This window comes from Mobula birostris, chromosome 8, assembly GCF_030028105.1.
Source record: "Mobula birostris isolate sMobBir1 chromosome 8, sMobBir1.hap1, whole genome shotgun sequence".
Taxonomy (NCBI): domain Eukaryota; kingdom Metazoa; phylum Chordata; class Chondrichthyes; order Myliobatiformes; family Myliobatidae; genus Mobula; species Mobula birostris.
Window position 1 is genome coordinate 97,033,950 of NC_092377.1, and position 21,263 is coordinate 97,055,212.

General features: G+C 43.0%; 1 protein-coding gene across 5 annotated transcripts in view; it reads right to left on the minus strand.

The window, feature by feature from the left end:
- The window catches only part of LOC140201512 (KH domain-containing RNA-binding protein QKI), a 552,710-nt gene that overhangs the window by 281,220 nt on the left and 250,227 nt on the right, over window positions 1–21,263 (minus strand). For all 5 annotated transcript variants that reach the window (XM_072265742.1, XM_072265744.1, XM_072265741.1 and 2 more), the window contains exon 3: window positions 14,621–14,737. In XM_072265742.1, the coding sequence (XP_072121843.1) occupies window positions 14,621–14,737 (117 nt within the window). The remainder of the gene's footprint in view (window positions 1–14,620; window positions 14,738–21,263) is intronic.

Consider the following 21,263-nt stretch of genomic DNA (forward strand, 5'->3'; position numbering starts at 1 on the left):
TGGAGCAGGCATCCTAAGGCACTGGAAAGATACTACAAAATCCTCAAAATTTACTGAATGGATAAGTGGATCATTGCTAGTCTCCTCTTCTAGACCACTGAGTCCCTAATTTAGTTCAATCACCTCTATTGAGCAGGCCACATTAATTCCTTGTCCAACTCCAAAACCTGCAAAAGATACTCTATTCCAAGGTTTGTCACAAGAAAAGTGCTCTGTGTCAAAGGTCAGCTATCTCGTAAAGTTGATTGTGACTTGCAGGTCAAACCCATTTAAAGTTCAAAGTAAATTTATTAACGAAGCATGTACATGTCACCAGATACTACACGGAGATTCATTTTCTTGCAGGCATTCACAAGAAACAAAATCAACAGAATAAATGAAAAACTGCACTAAAAGTCTAACAAACAATCAATGTGCAAAAGAAGACAAACTGCGCAAATAAACATAAATAAATAAATAAATAAATACTGAAAGCATGAGTTGTGGAGTCCTTGGAAGTGAGTACACAGGTTGTGCAATCAGTTCAAAGTTGAGGTGAGTAAAGTTATCCCCACTGCTTGAAGAGACAGATAGTTGAAGAGTAGTAACTGTTCTTGAACCTGGTGGTGGGACCTAAGACTCCTGTACCTCCTTCCTGATAGCAGCAGCATCAAGAAGACAGCATGGCATGGATGGTGGAGCTCCTTGATGATGCCAACTTCTAAGAAAACAGAGGTGCTGTTGTGCCTTCTTTGTCATCGATTTTGGAGGTAAAAATTCCAAAAAGTCAAAGACCGAAGTTGGCAAGTCTGTAGGTAGAGGCCCAAAAGTTGAGTCTTAAATCTGGCCAGGAACTCTTGCTGGGAGGCCCAACTCTGAGGGTCTGAAAGACCATTCAGACCATAGAACCATACCATAGAATCATAGAAACTACAGCACAGAAACAGGCCTTTTGGCCCTTCTTGGCTGTGCCGACCCATTTTCTGCCTAGTCCCACTGACCTGCACACGGACCATATCCCTCCATACTCCTCCCATCCATGTATCTGTCCAATTTATTCTTAAATGTTAAAAAAGAACCCGCATTTACCACCTCGTCTGGCAGCTCATTCCATACTCCCACCACTCTGTGTGAAGAAGCCCCCCCTAATGTTCCCTTTAAACTTTTTCCCCCTCACCCTTAACCCATGTCCTCTGGTTTTTTTCTCCCCTTACCTCAGTGGAAAAAGCCTGCTTGCATTCACTCTATCTATACCCATCATAATTTTATATACCTCTATCAAATCTCCCCTCATTCTTCTACGCTCCAGGGAATAAAGTCCTAACCTATTCAACCTTTCTCTGTAACTGAGTTTCTCAAGTCCCGGCAACATCCTTGTAAACCTTCTCTGCACTCTTTCAACCTTATTTATATCCTTCCTGTAATTTGGTGACCAAAACTGAACACAATACTCCAGATTCGGCCTCACCAATGGCTTATACAACCTCATCATAACATTCCAGCTCTTATACTCAATACTTCGATTAATAAAGGCCAATGTACCAAAAGCTCTCTTTACGACCCTATCTACCTGTGACGACACTTTTAGGGAATTTTGTATCTGTATTCCCAGATCCCTCTGTTCCACTGCACTCCGCAGTGCCTTACCATTAACCCTGTAAGGGCCAAAGATTGGAGGCTAGGCTGTGTGTATAGGTAGGAGGATGGTAAAGGGGCTTGTTTTACTGCTGTCTTGTTTTGTTCTGCTATTGTTACTGTTTACATTGTTCTGTAGAACATTGTGGGTTGCCCTCAGCATACTCTTGTGTGTGTTTGCTGTTAATGCAAATGACACATTTCATTGTATGTTTCAATGTGCACCTAAGCTTGAAGCAATTTATTGTAACCAATTAACCTAACAACCAGCATGTCCTTTGCATATGGAAAGAAGCAGAGCACCTAGGCTCTAAATCCACATTGTCAGGAGAATATGTAAATTCTGTATAGACAGCACCGACAGAAAAAAAAACAAATGCATGCTTCTGAAGGTGTGAGGGTGCATTTTTATGCGTTTTTCCCCTTTTCCACCGGGTAAGATATTGGTATTATTGGATAAGATGCAGAAGATAGTGACAGATTCAACATTGCTTAATGTCATTTTCATTACAGAACACTTCCAGGGCGCCTCGAGGCGACTCGAGTGGGAGCAGAACTCTCAATGGATATGGTTAAATATTCACATTTCAGCTTGACACAGCTAAAAAGCTCAACCGCTTCCAAGGTCTGTACAGTCAACAAAGATGTCTTAATACGTTTAAACGAACTATCGCTGTTTAGAACTGATGGAAACAATGTCGACTGGGGATGGATCCCTCGTAGGTTTCCACTCAGGGATCGTGGCTGCAGGTCAGGGATACAAGTGTGTTTAAGGAAACGATGTTTTAAACTCCCAATTCCAACTATCTTGCTGGCAAACGTGCGGTAAAATTGATGATCTCAGAGCTACGGTGCTGAACCACAGGAACATTAGGACCGTGTGTGTCCTTTGTTTCCTGGAATCCTGGTTAACCCCTTATATACAAGATGCAGCGATTCAGATCTATGGGTTTACTATACACCGTCAGTATAGATCCATAGTTTCTCTCAAAAGCAGTGGTGGAGGAGCATGCCTCATGATCAGTTCTACTTGGTGCACAAATATATCGGTGCTGTCCCAATTCTGCTCACCAGATCTGGAATATCAAGCAGTTAAGCGCCATCCATTTTACCTGCCATGGGAGATTTCTGGAATCATTCCACCTCAGGCCAATGTCAATCAGGCTTTAGATGACCTGAGCAATGGGATTAACATGCACGAAACAGTGCACCCTAACACCTGACCATCGTTTTGGGGGATTTTAACCAGGCCCGTCTGAAAAAAAATCAATAAACAATTACCATCAACCTATCACTTGCAATACCAGAGGAAGCAACACACTGAACCACTATTCCACCACCATCAAGAATGCCTATCATGCTATTCCACACCCTCACTTCAGGAAGTCTGATCACCTGGCTGTACTTCTACTCTCTGAGAATAGGGAGAGACTGAAGACTTCAGCACCAGCAGTGAGGACTGAGAAGGTATGAACAAGGGAAGCGCAGGAGCACTTACAGAACTGCTTTGAATTGGTGGACTGGACTGTATTCAGGACTCTTCCACCCCCACTGATGACCCCTTCTCCCATCTTCAACCCTCCTCTTCTTCATGGACACCCCGCTCTGGTCTTCTGCCTGCTCTGGATCTCTTTATCACTAATTGCCGACGGGACATCAACCGTCTCGACTTCACCGCACCTTGTCCCCGTTCCAACCTCACTCCTTCCGAACGCTCTGCTCTCCACTCCCTCCGCACTAACCCTAACCTTATTATTAAACCCGCCGATAAGGGGGGTGCTGTTGTAGTCTGGCGTACTGACCTCTACCTTGCCGAGGAACAGCGACAACTCGCGGATACCTCCTCTTATTTACCCCTCGATCGTGACCCCACTAAGGAGCACCAGGCCATTGTCTCCCACACCATCACCGACTTTATCCGCTCAGGGGATCTCCCATCCACTGCTACCAACCTTATAGTTCCCACACCCCGCACTTCCCGTTTCTACCTCCTACCCAAGATCCACAAACCTGCCTGTCCTGGCCGACCTATTGTCTCAGCTTGCTCCTGCCCCACCGAACTCATCTCTGCATACCTCAACACTGTTTTATCACCCCTTGTTCAATCCCTTCCAACCTATGTTCGTGACACTTCTCACGCTCTTAAACTTTTCGATGATTTTAAGTTCCCTGGCCCCCACCACTTTATTTTCACCATGGATGTCCAGTCCTTATATACTTCCATCCCCCATCAGGAAGGTCTTAAAGCTCTACGCTTCTTTTTGGATTCCAGACCTAATCAGTTCCCCTCTACCACCACTCTGCTCTGTCTAGCGGAATTAGTCCTTACTCTTAATAATTTCTCCTTTGGCTCCTCCCACTTCCTCCAAACTAAAGGTGTAGCTATGGGCACCCGTATGGGTCCTAGCTATGCCTGCCTTTTTGTTGGGTTTGTGGAACAATCTATTTTCCATGCCTACTCGAGTATCTGTCCCCCACTTTTCCTTCGCTACATCGATGACTGCATTGGCGCTGCTACCTGCACGTATGCAGAACTCATTGACTTTATTAACTTTGCCTCCAACTTTCACCCTGCCCTCAAGTTTACCTGGTCCATTTCCGACACCTCCCTCCCCTTTCTAGATCTTTCTGTCTCTGTCTCTGGAGACAGCTTATCCACTGATGTCTACTATAAGCCTACTGACTCTCACAGCTATCTGGACTATTCCTCTTCTCACCCTGTCTCTTGCAAAAACGCCATCCCCTTCTCGCAATTCCTCCGTCTCCGCCGCATCTGCTCTCAGGATGAGGCTTTTCATTCTAGGACGAGGGAGATGTCTTCCTTTTTTAAAGAAAGGGCCTTCCCTTCCTCCACTATCAACTCTGCTCTTAAACGCATCTCCCCCATTTCACGTACATCTGCTCTCACTCCATCCTCTCGCCACCCCACTAGGAATAAGGTTCCCCTGGTGCTCACCTACCACCCCACCAGCCTCCGGGTCCAACATATTATTCTCCGTAACTTCCGCCACCTCCAACGGGATCCCACCACTAAGCACATCTTTCCCTCCCCCCCCTCTCTGCATTCCGCAGGGATCGCTCCCTACACAATTCCCTTGTCCATTCGTCCCCCCCATCCCTCCCCACTGATCTCCCTCCTGGCACTTATCCGTGTAAGCGGAACAAGTGCTACACATGCCCTTACACTTCCTCCCTTACCACCATTCAGGGCCCCAAACAGTCCTTCCAGGTGAGGCAACACTTCACCTGTGAGTCGACTGGGGTGATATACTGCGTCTGGTGCTCCCGATGTGGCCTTTTATATATTGGCGAGACCCGACGCAGACTGGGAGACCGCTTTGCTGAACATCTACGCTCTGTCCGCCAGAGAAAGCAGGATCTCCCACTGGCCCCACATTTTAATTCCACATCCCATTCTGACATGTCCATCCACGGCCTCCTCTACTGTAAAGATGAAGCCACACTCAGGTTGGAGGAACAACACCTTATATTCCGTCTGGGTAGCCTCCAACCTGATGGCATGAACATCGACTTCTCTAACTTCTGCTAAGGCCCCACCTCCCCCTCGTATCCCATCTGTTACTCATTTTTATGCACACATTCTTTCTCTCACTCTCCTTTTTCTCCCTCTGTCCCTCTGAATATACCTCTTGCCCATCCTCTGGGTGTCCCTCCCCCCCTTGTCTTTCTTACCGGACCTCCTGTCCTATGATCCTCTCGTATCCCCTTTTGCCAATCACCTGTCCAGCTCTTGGCTCCATCCCTCCCCCTCCTGTCTTCTCCTATCATTTCGGATCTCCCCCTCCCCCTCCAACTTTCAAATCCCTTACTCACTCCTGCTTCAGTTAGTCCTGACGAAGGGTCTCGGCCTGAAACGTCGACTGCACCTCTTCCTACAGATGCTGCCTGGCCTGCTGCGTTCACCAGCAACTTTGATGTGTGTTGCTGTATTCAGGGATTCATTTTCGAATCTGGATGAGTATGCTGCAGTTGTTACCGACTTCATTAAAACCTGGGTGGATGAGTGTGTGTCTACAAAGACTTACCATACATTCCCAAACCAAAAGCCATGGATGAACCAGGAGGTACGTTGTCTGCTGAAGGCTAGAGCTGTGTCACTTAAGTTTGGCAACCCAGGTCTGTACCAGAAAATCAGGTGTGATTTGCAGAGGACTATTTCAAAGGGTAAGAGACAATTTCAAACAAGGTTGGAGGTGACATCGGATGTATGACAACTCTGGCAGGGTTTGCAAGATACTACTTTCTACAAGGCAAAACCCAAAAGCATGACGGCAAGTTCCTGGGTGTCAAGATCTCTGAGGACCTAACCTGGTCTCAACATATCGATGCAGTTATAAAGAAGGCAAAACAGCAACTAGACTTCATTAGGAGTTTGAAGAGATTTGGTATGTCAACAAGTACACTCAAAAGCTTATATAACCATAGAATAGTACAGCACAGTACAGGCCCTTCGGCCCACAATGTTGTGCCGACCCTCAAACCCTGCCTCCCATATAAACCCCCACCTTAAATTCCTCCATATACCTGTCTAGTAGTCTCTTAAACTTCACTAGTGTATCTGCCTCCACCACTGACTCAGGCAGTGCATTCCACGCACCAACCACTCATTGAGTAAAAAACCTTCCTCTAATATCCCCCTTGAACTTCCCACCCCTTACCTTAAAGCCATGTCCTCTTGTACTGAGCAGTGCTGCCCTGGGGAAGAGGCGCTGGCTGTCCACTCTATCTATTCCTCTTATTATCTTGTATACCTCTATCATGTCTCCTCTCATCCTCCTTCTCTCCAAAGAGTAAAGCCCTAGCTCCCTTAATCTCTGATCATAATCCATACTCTCTAAACCAGGCAGCATCCTGGTAAATCTCTGTACCCTTTCCAATACTTCCACATCCTTCCTATAGTGAGGCGACCAGAACTGGACACAGTACTCCAAGTGTGGCCTAACCAGAGTTATATAGAGTTGCATCATTACATCGCGACTCTTAAACTCTATCCCTCGACTTACGAAAGCTAACACCCCACAGGCTTTCTTAACTACCCTATTCACCTGTGAGGCAACTTTCAGGGATCTGTGGACATGTACCCTGAGAACCCTCTGCTCCTCCACACTACCAAGTACCCTGCCATTTACTTTGTATTCTGCCTTGGAGTTTGTCCTTCCAAAGTGTACCACCTCACACTTCTCTGGGTTGAACTCCATCTGCCACTTCTCAACCCACTTCTGCATCCTATCAATGTCTCTCTGCAATCTTTGACAATCCTTTACACTATCTACAACACCACCAACCTTTGTGTCATCTGAAAACTTGCCAACCCACCCTTCTACCCCCACTTCCAGGTCGTTAATAAAAATCACGAAAAGTGGAGGTCCCAGAACAGATCCTTGTGGGACACCACTAGTCACAATCCTCCAATCTGAAGGTACTCCCTCCACCACCACCTTCTGCCTTCTGCAGGCAAGCCAATTCTGAATCCACCTGGCCACCTGGATCCCATGCCTTCTAACTTTCTGAATAAGTCTGTGGAACCTTGTCAAATGCCTTACTAAAATCCATATAGATCACATCCACTGCACTACCCTCATCTATATGCCTGGTCACCTCCTCAAAGAACTCTATCAGGCTTGTTAGACACTATCTGCCCTTCACAAAGCCATGCTGACTGTCCCTGATCAGACCATGATTCTCTAAATGTCTATAGGTCCTATCTCTAAGAATCCTCTCCAACAGCCTTCCCACCACAGACGTAAGGCTCACTGGTCTATAATTACCCGGACTATCCCTACTACCTTTTTTGAACAAGGGGACAACATTTGCCTCCCTCCAATCCTCCGGTACCATTCCCGTGGACAACGAGGACATAAAGATCCTAGCCAGAGGCTCAGCAATCTGTATATTTACTCCACAGACGTACTATGGAGAGCATACTGACAGGCTGCATCACTGTCTGGTATGGGGGGGGGTGGGGGCTACTACACAGGACCAAGAGAAGCTGCAGAGGGTTGTAAAGTTAGTCAGCTCCATCTTGGGTACTAGCCTACAAAGTATCCAGGACATCTTCAAGGAGCGGTGTCTCAGAAAAACAGTGTCTATTAGTAAGGATCTCCAGCACATAGGCCATGCCCTTTTCTCACTGTTACCATCAGGTAGGAGGTACAGAAGCCTGAAGGAACACATTCAGCGATTCAGGAACAGCTTCTTCCCCTCTGCCATCGGATCCCGAAATGGACATTGAACATGTGAACACTTCCTCACTTTTTAATATATATTATTTGTTTCTTGCACAATTATGCAGCACAAAAATAAGACAATGAGATAACGAACACAATTTTAAAAACTCAGTAAATATCCAGCACTGTGCAAAAATCTTAGGCACATATATATAGCTAGGGTGCCTATGACTTTTGCACAGAATTGTAGTAATTTTATGTATTGGACTGTACTGCTGCAAAAAAGAAATTCATGACACACAGTGTGGCTTGCCTGGCATGTTGAAGTTGTGGTGTTTGCAGTACGGACTGATGCCACAAGTAGTGTGGCCACGAACTGTCTATGAAGTGACAATGTCCCATGTTGAGGCAATGAAACGGAAGATCAACAAGTATGTGAAGAAGTGGCTTGGAGTACCGAGCAGCCTCACCAATGTTGCAATCCACAGTAGCCAGACAAAGCTTACCATCCCAGTGCAATCCCTTGTTGAAGAGGTCAAGGTAGCCAAGGTAAGATCATTCTTGATGCCTCTAGACTCAAAAGACCCTGTCATCAAGAACACCCAGCCGGATGTGAGATCAGGCAGGGAGTGGTCAGCCTGTGTAGCAGTTGATGAGGCAGAGTCTAGATTGAAGCACAAGGAGACGGTTGGAGTTACCCAGCTAGGCCACCAGGGACTTGGATGGACAACCCAAAAGTGGTGGTCATCTTTTACAGGTAAGGAGCGCCGTGAGCTTGTAATGCAAGAAATACCAGAGGAGAGGAGAAGAGGTGAGCTAAAACAGCTGGCCTGGCCAAACAAGGGACTTGGACCTGGTGGGAAAGTGTTGAACAACGACATCTACCTTGGAATGTTCTATGGCAGATGGAACCATTCCGCATTTCTTTTCTATGCAGAGCAGTGTACAACCTGCTCCCAACACCTGCCAACCTCAGCACCTAATATGAAGATAAAACAGACAGGTGTGCTGCTTCTGGCGAGAAGGGAACACTTCAACATATTTTGAGTGCATGCAGAGTCAATCTTTCCAGTGGCATGTACGCTTGGAGACATAACAACGTTCTCAAAGTTGTAACAGAAGCGGTTGAGTAGAGAGTACTGCAGCACAACTTATCTCATGCCCCATGCTGCACTAAGGCATCCGTTAGTCTTGCGAGACCATGTATCTGCACCTGGAAAGTCTTCAGGTTGTATGGAAGACCGGCAGTTGCCCATGCTGCAAGTCTCCCCCCTCCACGACACCGATGTTGTCCAAGAGAAGGGCAAGGGCCGATACAGCTTGGCACCAGTGTCGTCGCAGAGCACTGTGTGGTTAAGTGCCTTGCTCAAGGACACAACACGCTGCCTCGGCTGGGGCTCGAACTCACGACCTTCAGGTTGTTAGTCGAATGCCTTAACCACTTGGCCACGTGCCCACACACCATGCTGCACAGAACATCGCATATCATTTGTGAAAGAAGGCTCCAAGTCAAGGGTGTACAGCGCAAGCCTACGATCAAGCATACTTTCTTCAGCCAATGACTGGTGTGTCAATGCCGACCTGGATGGGAAAGGCAGTTTCCCGGAGCAAATAGCTTTCACCACATTGCGTCCAGATATAATCGTATGGTCTGACACCAGTAGAGAAGTGGTTATTGGTGAACTCATAATCCTCTGGGAAGACAACATCGATGAAGCCCATGAGCACAAGTTAACCAAGTATGCAGAATTAAGATCAGAGTGCAGAGACAGGGGGTGGAAGGTCTCATGCTATCCATTCGAAGTAGGTTGCCATGGCTTTATTGCATTCACTTTCCAGAAGTGGCTGCGTGACCTTGGCTTCACTAGAAGAGAGATCAAGCCAACTAGCAGGGCTGTAGATGAAGCAGCAGACACAGGATCATCATGGGTATGGACCAAGTACGTCCAGAGGGGCAGATAGTCAGACAGTGTGTCCATCTTTTGCAAACCCTTCAGCAGTTGCATAGACACCTGAAGAGTAGACTGTCTGTTGGATGGAAGCAACCAACAACTCTGATAGAGGCAGATGCCAAGTTTTTAAGCTCACCAGTGGGAGATAGTGCTTTAGCACTGCTGGCCCACCACCCCGAGGGAGTCTTGATCACAAGCAGGCCGAAACTCTTGAAGGCAGGTGACAGATCAACTGATGATCCTACTGGTGATAACAGAGGACAGTTAACATCTTCGTCCAAGTGTATTTTCAATTCTGTGAGTGATGATAAACCTGATTCTGATATGGGCCTCTACTGGGGATTGAGAGTGGGAAGGGGGCAGGGAGAGGAGAATCATGGTTAAGAAAGGGGAAGGAAGAGGGGAGGGAGTGGGAAGCACCATTAAAACATTCTGCAATGATCAATAAATCAATTATTTAGAATCAAATGACTTTGCCTGATGTCTCAGAGCGAGTTACATCTGCACCTGCGCCAACCCCCTGCCCTTGGCATTCCTACTCTGCCACTTGTCCCACACCCCTCCTATGGTGATCCACCTTCAGCATTCCCAACTTCCTTTATCCCACCAGATTTACAAACTCACTCTCCACTCCATGTTGACAAATACAGTACCGAACAAAAGTCTTAGGCATCCTAGCAGTAATAAAGCAATTAATCCACATTTAACCTATGACTTTTGCACAGTAATGTAAATACATAAGGTATCTTATATACAGAGATTGATTGTATGCCCATAAAATGACGAAGGAGACTTATACTTCATAATTACATGGTTAGCTTCTAAAAGTTGGTCCTGACTTTCAAGGAATGCAGGTTTAAAGAGTATTATCAAGGTACAATAATCATCAAGAAGGGAAGCTTCTGCGTGTCTGAGAGGAAACATCTCCCATTACAGGGCGGCACTCCAAATGATTTGTGATTATAAAGATTCAACAGCAACCATGCTCTATTGGAGCCTGCTTGATTGATGGAGATTAGAACAGGAACTTCCTGACATGTTGTCCTGTCCAAGACCGGAAGAAGCTGCAGAAGATCGTGAACACGGCGCAGCAGATCACACAAAGCAATCTTGGACTCACTTTACACTGTACGCTGCGAAGCAGTGCTGCCAGGATAATCAAGGACACAACCCACCCAGCCAACACACTTTTCGTCCCCCTTCCCTCCGGGAGAAAGCTCAGGAGCTTGAAGACTCGTACGGCCAGATTTGGGAACAGCTTCTTTCCAACTGTGATAAGACTGCTGAACGGATCCCGACCCGGATCTGGGCCGTACCCTCCAAATATCCAGACCTGCCTTTCGGTTTTTTTTTGCACTACCTTACTTTCCATTTTTCTATTTATGATTTATAATTTAAATTTTTAATATTTACTATCGATTTGTAATCCAGGGAGCGAGAAGCGCAGAATCAAATATCGCTATGATGATTGTACATTCTAGTATCAATTGTTTGGCGACAATAAAGTATAAAGTATATTATTTTATTTCCCCAAGGTTAATAATGTGCATAGATAGGAATAAATTATTGTATCACTGAAAGGATAAGTGAGGATAATTGCTTTATTACATTGCACGGACAAACACAGTTTGTAGCTTCAGAAAAGCAAAAGATGCAGATATAGCAAATCTAATATAAAATCAGAAGATGTTGGCAAAATACCATCACAGAAGATGCAACACTTGCCCTTTTACTTCTTCCTTTCTTACCATGCAAAGGACAGTTTTTCCAGGTGAAGCAGTGAAAGATTGCACATATCAATCTAGTATGCTATATTCCATACTCAACTTCTGGTTTCCTCTATATGGGAGAAACCAAATAGAGATTGGGTGAACCCTTTGGGAATTGCCTATGTTTAGTTCACAGAGGTGATTCAGAGCTTCTAGCTGTCTGCCACTTTAATTCCCCTCTCACCTTTCTGGTTTTGACCTCCAGCACTCTTGAAATGAGACTCAATATAATTTTGAGGAACACCTTGCATCAGGGCATATTGCAACCTTCAGGATTCGTCACTGAATTATCCCGCTAGAGGAAACTTGGCTCTTTCATTGGCTGTCTGGCCTGCTATTGTTTGACTGCTTTTATCTTTCTATCAACGTATCCTTACTTATTGAACATGTCTCACAGCCTTGCCTTCAGGAACACATAAGAGCAGACTCGTGGGCCGACTGGCCTACTTCAGCTCTTATATCTTATGGTCTATATCTTGTGGACACACCAGGAAGCATAATGGGCTTCTAACTGCCATTTTAGCTCAAGTGATCTTACCATATGAGTAAATTCTATTTGTTCTGTCAATTTCTCTCCTACCTCTGCTTCTGAAAAAGTGCTTAATCTCCTCTATACTTGCTTTACACTTATGACTCTGTGGCTAAAGTTTGCTGATGACTTTACTGTTGTCAGCAAGATCAAAGATAGTGATGGCGATAGGAGGGCTGTGTGGCGCCACAACAACAACCTCTCACTCAATGTCAGCAAAACCAAGGAGCTGATTATTGACTTCAGGAGGAAGAAACTGGAGATCCCAGAGCCAGTACTCATCGGGGGATCAAAGGTGAAGAGGATCACTAACTTTAAATTCCTTAGTGTCATCATTTCAGGTAACCTGTCCTGCTCCCAGCACACAAGTGCAACTACAAAGAAAGCACAACAGCACCTTTACTCCCTCAGAACTTTGCAAAGATTTGGCATGACATCTAATACTTTGACAAAGTTATATTGATGTGTGGTGGACAGTATATTGACTGGTATGGAAAAAACAATGCCATTCAAGGGGAAATCCTACAAACAGTAGTGGATGTGGCCCAATTCATCATGGGTAAGGCCCTCCACTCCAGTGAGAATATCTACATGGAGTGTTAACACAGAAAAGCAGCATCCATCATCAAGGACCGCCACCACCCAGATCACGTTCTCTTCTTGTTGCTGCCATCAGGAAGGTAGTACAGGAGCCTTAGGACTCACCACAAGATTTAGGAATAGTTATTACTCCTCAACTATCAGATTCTTGAACCAGAGGGGATAACTTCATTCAACTTCACTTGCCCCATCACTGAACTATTCCCCACAACCTGTGGATACACTTTCAGCGACTCTTCATGTTCTTGATACTTAATGTTTTTTTTCTCATTTGTATTTGCAGTTTGTTGTCCTTTGCACACTGATTGTTGGTCTAAGGTGTGGTCTTTCATTGATTCCGTTATAGTTCTTGGATTTACTGAGTATGCCCGCAAGAAAACAAATCTCAGGGTTGTACATGGTGACATATATGCATTTTGATAATAAATTTACTTTGAACTTTGAATTAACATTTCTTTCTTTTTTTCCCCCACTTCTGGCAGAGGGTTCAGGCCTGAAACATTAATTATCTTTCCATGCATGCTGCTGTTTCCAACAAATTTTGTTTTTATTTATAATTTAATCTCACCTTGAATAGGAATAAAAAAAACACTTCCTCTAAATGACAATGATACATGATCAACCAGATTGCCTCTGCAAACTACAAATGTATGCTTCCATTTCTTGTAACACATCCATTTGGTGCTGGCAGTCTCTTCAAATTTATGTCATGCACTGCTAATTGAACTAGAAATGACAAATTATCACCATTTAAATTTGCAAAGCAGAAACTGTTCAGAACCGAAATTACTCCATTACTGAAGGTTCAAATCACATTCACAGCTTTTACTGCAAACAGAAGCTTTAATTCAAAAAAAGGTGTTAATTTACAAATCTGTTGAAAGATTTAATTTTTATTTACTACAAAGGTCATAATTTAGTCATTCCTACTACATCACAATGCTGTTGTTTGCCAGGTTTTACAGTACTGTTTTAATAAACACATACCTGCAGGGACACTCTGTGTCTACTTTTTCTATCATAATTCTTTGTTCCAATTTACAGTGGAAAGCGCTGCCTTTAAAATGCACTTCACTGTAGCTCAATTTAATGTTTCTATCTCTATCAATTTTTCTGCAGATTAATTTCTATGTTCCAAATGCATTGCTAATTTGTGGTAATTTTACACCATTTTTAAAAATTATTACAATTTTATAATCACAATTTAATGCACAACTTCAAAACAAGCCTACATTTTTTATCCATTTTAGAGCTAATTCAGAATCTATCATTTCTCTTCTTCGATGAAATGTAATTTAAAATGTGCAACATTTTAAATCACAGACTCAGCACAGCACTCAGTAATAATTATATAGACAATCTTCAACAAAAGTTTTAAAAACTAGTATAAAATCTCACATGTAATTGATTGAAAGACTTTCAACATTAACAATAGGAAATGGGGAGAATAATACAAATGACTGATGAATAGCAAAAACTCCAATATTGAAGTTCACATTATTAAACTTCAACCATGAGTGAGTGTTCAAATAGTAGAGAAAAGCCCCAGCTATTAATATTCAACAAGGCACCAATGTTATGCAAGTGTCCCTATACTGAGGACATGGATTGACCTAACATCTCACAATCCAGTTTACAGATGAATGAGATTGAGTCTGTCAATGGCTCCCACCATGAAATAATATGTAATAGGCTTTTTTGTTTTCTAATATTGTATCCAAAGAGTTGATTAACATAGCTCATCATTGCATTACCCATTTTAATCAGCCCTCATAACCAGAACTTCAATTTGAAGTTGCTCCTTAGCCTCTTAGATAATCAAGCAGAAATTTCCATAAAACAACGTATTAGCTACCAGAATTTATACGAATAATTACTTTGAGATTAGACTATTAGAATGTTGGACTAGAATTAACGTTTGTACAAGAAAAAAAGGCATTCAAACCTAACCAGTTAAATCACACTCACCTTCTTCTTATCCCTCATTGAACCCTTTCCTCGCACCATAATCTTGCATCCAGTCTCTGCTTCCAGCTGTTTTGCTGTTAGTCCTCTGGGTCCAAGAATTCTTCCAACAAAGTTGAACTAAGTTGTTAACAGAGAAAAAATATCCATAAGTAAAATATTTAAACAACATCATGATATCTTTGGAAATTGCACTAATTTTCTTTTAATTAAACTGCCCCTAGCATTACAAATTGAACATTAGATTCTGTAAATTGGAAGTGAAGCAAACATAGGAATAGGAAGGAATAGGAATAGGAAATGGAATAGGAAGCAAACATTGTTATGAAAAATAGTGTACTACTCATAATCAACACGGCCTTTGAGATGTTGAACTACTTCATCCTGCTCGAATGCCATTACCACATTCACTTGGTTATCTATCCAGCTGTGGCTACAGAATCTATCAGTCATCAGATTTTAAGAGAATTATTGAATATGGCGTGAGTGCAGGAACAGAATGTGGAGGTGAATGATCAGCCATGGTTTTACTGACAGGAGAAGCAGACCCAAACTGTCAAACATTTTGCCTTCTATTTTTCTATATTTCCATTAATCTCCTGTAACATCTTATGTCCTGCTCCTTTGCTGTTCTTGGTGGATTCACTCTGGCCTTTTATCATATACAATATACTTTTGTGACAACATCTAAATCCACATCATCAGTTTCAATATCTATGGTGAAAACACACAGTTCCATAAACAATTGTTATATCACTATTTAATACAGGAATAACTGAATTTTTCGTGACTAATTATTGAAAGGATCAATCACCATTAGCTCCAGTGGCAAACTGGGCTTCCTAGCAATAAACTCCATGCTCTCCATTCTCCAAATTTGTTCTTGCCTCAGTGCATCTGGGTTTGAAATCCTCATTCACACTCCTGTTACCTCTTCATGTCCATCACAATGCACACCTGGTCAACTACCACATTTTATACTCTGAAAAATTATCTGAAATTCAGTTGCCTGCATCCTAACTTGCACCAAGCTCTATTTACTGTCACACCTATGCTTGCTGACTTCAATGGTCTTCTTAAGAAACACGATGATTTTAAGGTTTTTATACTCATTACTTCCAAGAAACCTCTAAGCTCTGAAATTTTCCCTCTAGAACCTCTTTTTTTTAAACCCACTTTTGCCTCCTTTAACTTATCTTTTGAAACCTATCTTTTTGGCCAAGCTTTTGGACTTTTGCCCCAACATCCACATAACTTAGTCCCAAATTTTGTTCAATAATGCTCCTTTGAAGAGACTTGATATTTACAGCGTTAAAGATACAACATTAATACAATTAATTGTTTTGAAATACGTTGGATCTGGAAGTTGTGCTGAAATATTCTGGTAGTTATCATATTTCAAATATAATTGGAAATGAGCCAGCAAAAGACGAATTTTCAATACTGTTTTATTCAACTAGAGATCTAGATCCTAAGTTTTATTTTACAACAGTCTAAGTGGTGCTAAAAATCATCTATTTTTACATCTATTTGGTTGCCTTATATTTTTAAAATAGCTATTTTTCTCATGCAAGCTGATTTTAGTAGAACCCGGTGAAATAATTGTTCAATATCGTTTCCTAGAATAAATTTAATTTGCTCTCAGCAATTAGAAATATGAGTGGGAGTTGGCAGAAAGAATAAGTGGAAAATCATGTGGCAGAAGGGGTGGAAAGGGGTCAGTGATGGGGGGGGCGAGGTGGGGGAGTGGAAATTATAGTGAGAAATTTAGTGAGGAACAGTGAGATATTCAAGACAGTCAGCGAAACCCACCTTCAGCTGCAATTTAACAAATTTAAATTTTCCCTTTCTACATATTATCCTAAAGTGCAAGTATCAAGAGGAAAAGAGAGGTAGGAGTGGGGATTCAGTTTATTGTCAGATTTCTATTTTGATTCAGGGATGGGTAGATGCATAGTCCTCATTTCACAGTGGACTCTCAGGCAACTCCAGTCAGAGCTGTACCTGCTGACAAAAGATTTGAGATTGCTGTTCTTTGGGAGCAGAGATTTTACACCTGGAAGAGCAATGTAGCTCTGTATTCAAACTGATACTGGTTGGAGGCTTTAAGTCCCATAACAGAACAAAAAGTACTGTTATCAGTATCTCTGCTCCTGCTATTGGTACTCTGTTAATGCTCTCACATGAGCCATATAACACCTACCGCAACTATAACCACTTAGCTCAAGACTACCCAGACATTCTGCGCTTTGAGCTGCTTTTGGTCTTCCACTGTGGCAATTGCTCTTGCTAATACAGAAAAAAAGAACCATCAGTCTAGGTGGGTGTTCTGCATTGAAATGTTAAGGACAGCAAACAAATTGAAAAATTACCAGTAAGGAGTAACACAAACAATACACAGCAAAGTGAAGGAACTCAGCAGGTCAAGGAGCGTCTATGAAGGAAAATGGATAGCCAATATTTCAGATTAAGACCCTGAATCTGAAATGAAAGATAAAGGGGAGATAGGCAGTATAAAGAGCTGGAGTGTTGGGGTGTAGTAACAGCTAGGTATAGCTAGGTATAGGTGGATACAGATGAGGGGATAATAGACAAATTGGCAAAGGGAGAAATAAGGAAAGTACCAGAAGTTGGGAGGTAATAGGTGGAAGTACAAAGTACTGAAAATAATAGATGTTGATAGGAAAGGTGGAGTCGGAATCAAGGGAAAGGGTGAGGGTGGGGAACCAACTAGAGAATGGGCAGCTGAAAAGGGTGGAGGAAGGGAATGAGACAGTGTCATAGGTGCTAGTTAGATCAGGAGGAAAGAGAAAAGGGACAGAGGGAGTAGTTTACTGCAAGTAGGGGAATTCAATGTGCATGTTACTGGTTGCATACAACCCAGTTGGAAAATTAAGTGCCATTTCTTGAGTTTGCCTTTTGCTGCACCATGGCAGTAAGAGGTCAAGAAGGGTCACAGATGGATCTGGGAGTGGACAGGAAGTTAGGATCGAAGTGAATGAAACTGCTGAGTTCTCCACTAGCCCAGGGAGTAGCACCAATTGTAGCGCAGCGGAGAACGAGTTAGGGATCAACTTAGATAGGTTTGGAATATGGACTGCTCCATGTTGCCAATGAAAAGCAGGCATTATTGGGCATATGCAAGTAACCATTCTGTACCTTTGATTTGGAGAAAATGGGAGGAGCCAAAAGAGAAGTTGTTAGATATAAGCACAAATCTTACCAGATAGGGCAGTCTTTCTCAACCATTTTTGGCAAATAATTTTCAGGTCTCAGGGAATCCCTGCATAAAAATTGTACCTACAGCTCACGATACGTTAAAGTGATCAGTAAGTTGTAGATATAATCCAAAAACAACTGTCAATGCTCTTTTGAGCAGAAAAAACATTTTTTGGCCAACCTTTCTTGAAAAAAAAGCAGGTAGTTCAACTTAGCTCACTTTTCTTGAAATTAATCTCTTTCTTTCAGAGGTCAAACATAATAAATTTCTGTTAAATAATTGGCTTAAGCCAAAAGGGATTTAATTTTTTTTAAAGATAGGCTCAGTAAATTTAATTTAAATAAAGGTTGTAAATTGATTTTAATTAATGCTATTTACAACATGAAAATTTATTGATGATGTTGAATGTAAAGTTACTAAAAACCCTAAGTCAAGGCAACACAGTTCCTCCAAGACAGACCTTTGTTTGAAGATATGAAATCAAAACATTAAATATATCTTGGCCTTTGCTTGTTTCAGGCAGCTCTTTCCAACAGAAAAAGTTTTCTTCAATTTCACCATCATTTACAAATCTTACAAATGTTACAACATGACATTTATTCGTGAAATCTGCTGACTTATCAACCTGGATAGAGAAGCTGACATGATGAAGGGTCCTGGCCTGAAACGTCAAGTGTAATCTTTTCCACAGCTGCTGCCTAGCTGCTGAGTTCCTCTAGTATTTGTGTGTGTGCTTGGACTTTCAGCATCTGCAGATTTTCCCTTCATTGTTGCTTAGAGAACCTATTGTTCTTCAGTTTATCACAAGAAACCACTTCAGCATCATATGACACATATCAATATGTAGACTTATAGTACTGTTTGAGAGTGAAACCCTTTCAATTTCTTATACTGCATCTTGTCCCAGCATTTTACTCACCATAATTTTACATGCTAGCATTATTAGGTTCTTATCAACTGTGTGACTTTTCCTTCTCTGGGTAATAGGATCTGCTACTAAATAACTTGATTCCTGAACCCTTTAACTGACTGCAACTTTAATAACACAAGCTTTACTCTTTATTTTGAGATTCCAATAGCCATTTAAAATAATCAACACTTTCAGGTGTCACATGGCTGTGATGTGTAGTTAAGTGTCTTTTCAATGTCGCTGGAGTCATTGCTGCATTTCTATGTTGCTTGTCACAGACTAGGCACATTAGAAAAAGACAACTTGGAACACCAGTCCATGTAAAATCCATTGATAAGTAGCTTTCATTGTAGAGACGGACTTTTTCTCGTGTCCATTGTAGCACTAGTGCAGTGAAATGACTCAGAAGATTGTACCATCAGACATGTCTATAAAACACATTGGTTAATAAAATATAAAAAAGAATGGCATAATAAATAACTAAACGAGAAAACAGCTACTGAGTCATGGGGCATAAAAATTCCTTGTTTAGAATAAAAATTTTGCACCAGTAGAGTTTGTTCACTTGATGGGCCAAATGGTCTAATTCTGCTCCTGCAACACACATCAAAGTTGCTGGTGAACGCAGCAGGCCAGGCAGCATTTCTAGGAAGAGGTACAGTCAATGTTTCAGGCCGAGACCCTTCGTCAGGACTAACTGAAGGAAGAGTTAGTAAGAGATTTGAACGTGGGAGGGGGAGGGGGAGATCCAAAATGATAAGAGAAGACAGGAGGGGGAGGGATGGAGCCAAGAGCTGGACAGGTGATTGGCAAAGGGGATATGAGAGGATCATGGGATGGGAGGCCTAGGGAGAAAGAAAAGGGGGAGGGGTGAAGCCCAGAGGATGGGCAAGGGGTACAGTCAGAGGGACAGAGGGAGAAAAAGGAGAGTGAGAGAAAGAATGTGTGTATAAAAATAAATAACGGATGGGGTACGAGGGGGAGGTGGGGCATTAGCAGAAGTTAGAGAAGTCGATGTTTATGCGATCAGGTTGGAGGCTACCCAGACGGAATATAAGGTGTTGTTCCTCCAACCTGAGTGTGGCTTCATCTTTACAGTAGAGGAGGCCGTGGATAGACATGTCGGAATGGGAATGGGATGTGGAATTAAAATGTGTGGCCACTGAGAGATCCTGCCTTCTCTGGCGAACAGAGTGTAGGTGTTCAGCAAAGCAGTCTCCCAGTCTGCGTCGGGTCTCGCCAATATATAGAAGGCCACATTGGGAGCACCAGACGCAGTATATCACCCCAGTCGACTCACAGGTGAAGTGTCGCCTCACCTGGAAGGACTGTCTGGGGCCCTGAATGGTGATAAGGGAGGAAGTGTAAGGGCATGTGTAGCACTTGTTCCACTTACAAGGATAAGTGCCAGGAGGGAGATCAGTGGGGAGGGATGGGGGGGACGAATGGACAAGGGAGTCGCGTAGAGAGCGATCCCTGCAGAAAGCGAGGGGGGGGGGGGTGGAGGGAGAGATGTGCTTAGTGGTGGGATCCCGTTGGAGGTGGCGGAAGTTACGGAGAATATTATTTTGGACCCGGAGGCTGGTGGGGTGGTAGGTGAGGACCAGGGGAACCCTATTCCTATTGGGGTGGCAGGAGGATGGAGTGAGAGCAGATGTGCGTGAAATGGGGGAGATGCGTTTGAGAGCAAAGTTGATAGTGGAGGAAGGGAAGCCCCTTTCTTTAAAAAAGGACATCTCCCTCGTCCTGGAATGAAAAGCCTCGTCCTGAGAGCAGATGCGGCAGAGACGGAGGAATTGCGAGAAGGGGATGGCGTTTTTGCAAGAGACAGGGTGAGAAGAGGAATAGTCCAGATAGCTGTGAGAGTCAGTAGGCTTATAGTAGACATCAGTGGATAAGCTGTCTCCAGAGATAGAGACAGAAAGATCTAGAAAGGGGAGGGAGGTGTCGGAAATGGACCAGGTAAACTTGAGGGCAGGGTGAAAGTTGGAGGCAGATTTAATAAAGTCAACGAGCTCAGCATGCGTGCAGGAAGCAGCGCCAATGCAGCGAAGGAAAAGTAGGGGACAGGTACCAGAATAGGCACGGAACATAGATTGTTCCACAAAGCCAAATACTTTGCTTCTCTGCAACAATACCTCAGAATATTTTTGCACATCATAGTTGTGCATTTTTGTGTAAACTGATTTTCTGTAAATGCAGTTTTGAAATTTTAATATGTACCAATGTCTGGACTTGTAATTATATTTCATTTTTCTGCACTACAACCACAATTGCTTCACAAATATGTTAGTTGAACTGCAAGATTGACACTTGTTATATGGACTTACTCCTTAGCAGCAATGATCAATGTGGCACAGAGGGAAATGTATTTACTGACAAATACCTTTATTGGCTCAGTTCACAAGCATGAGAATTTACACAAATGAATAACTGAGTGCACGCCTATCAAACTTCCCTGTCCCTTCATGAACAGTCCAAGAACAGAAAAGGTAATACCTGGGAAAAGGAGTCTA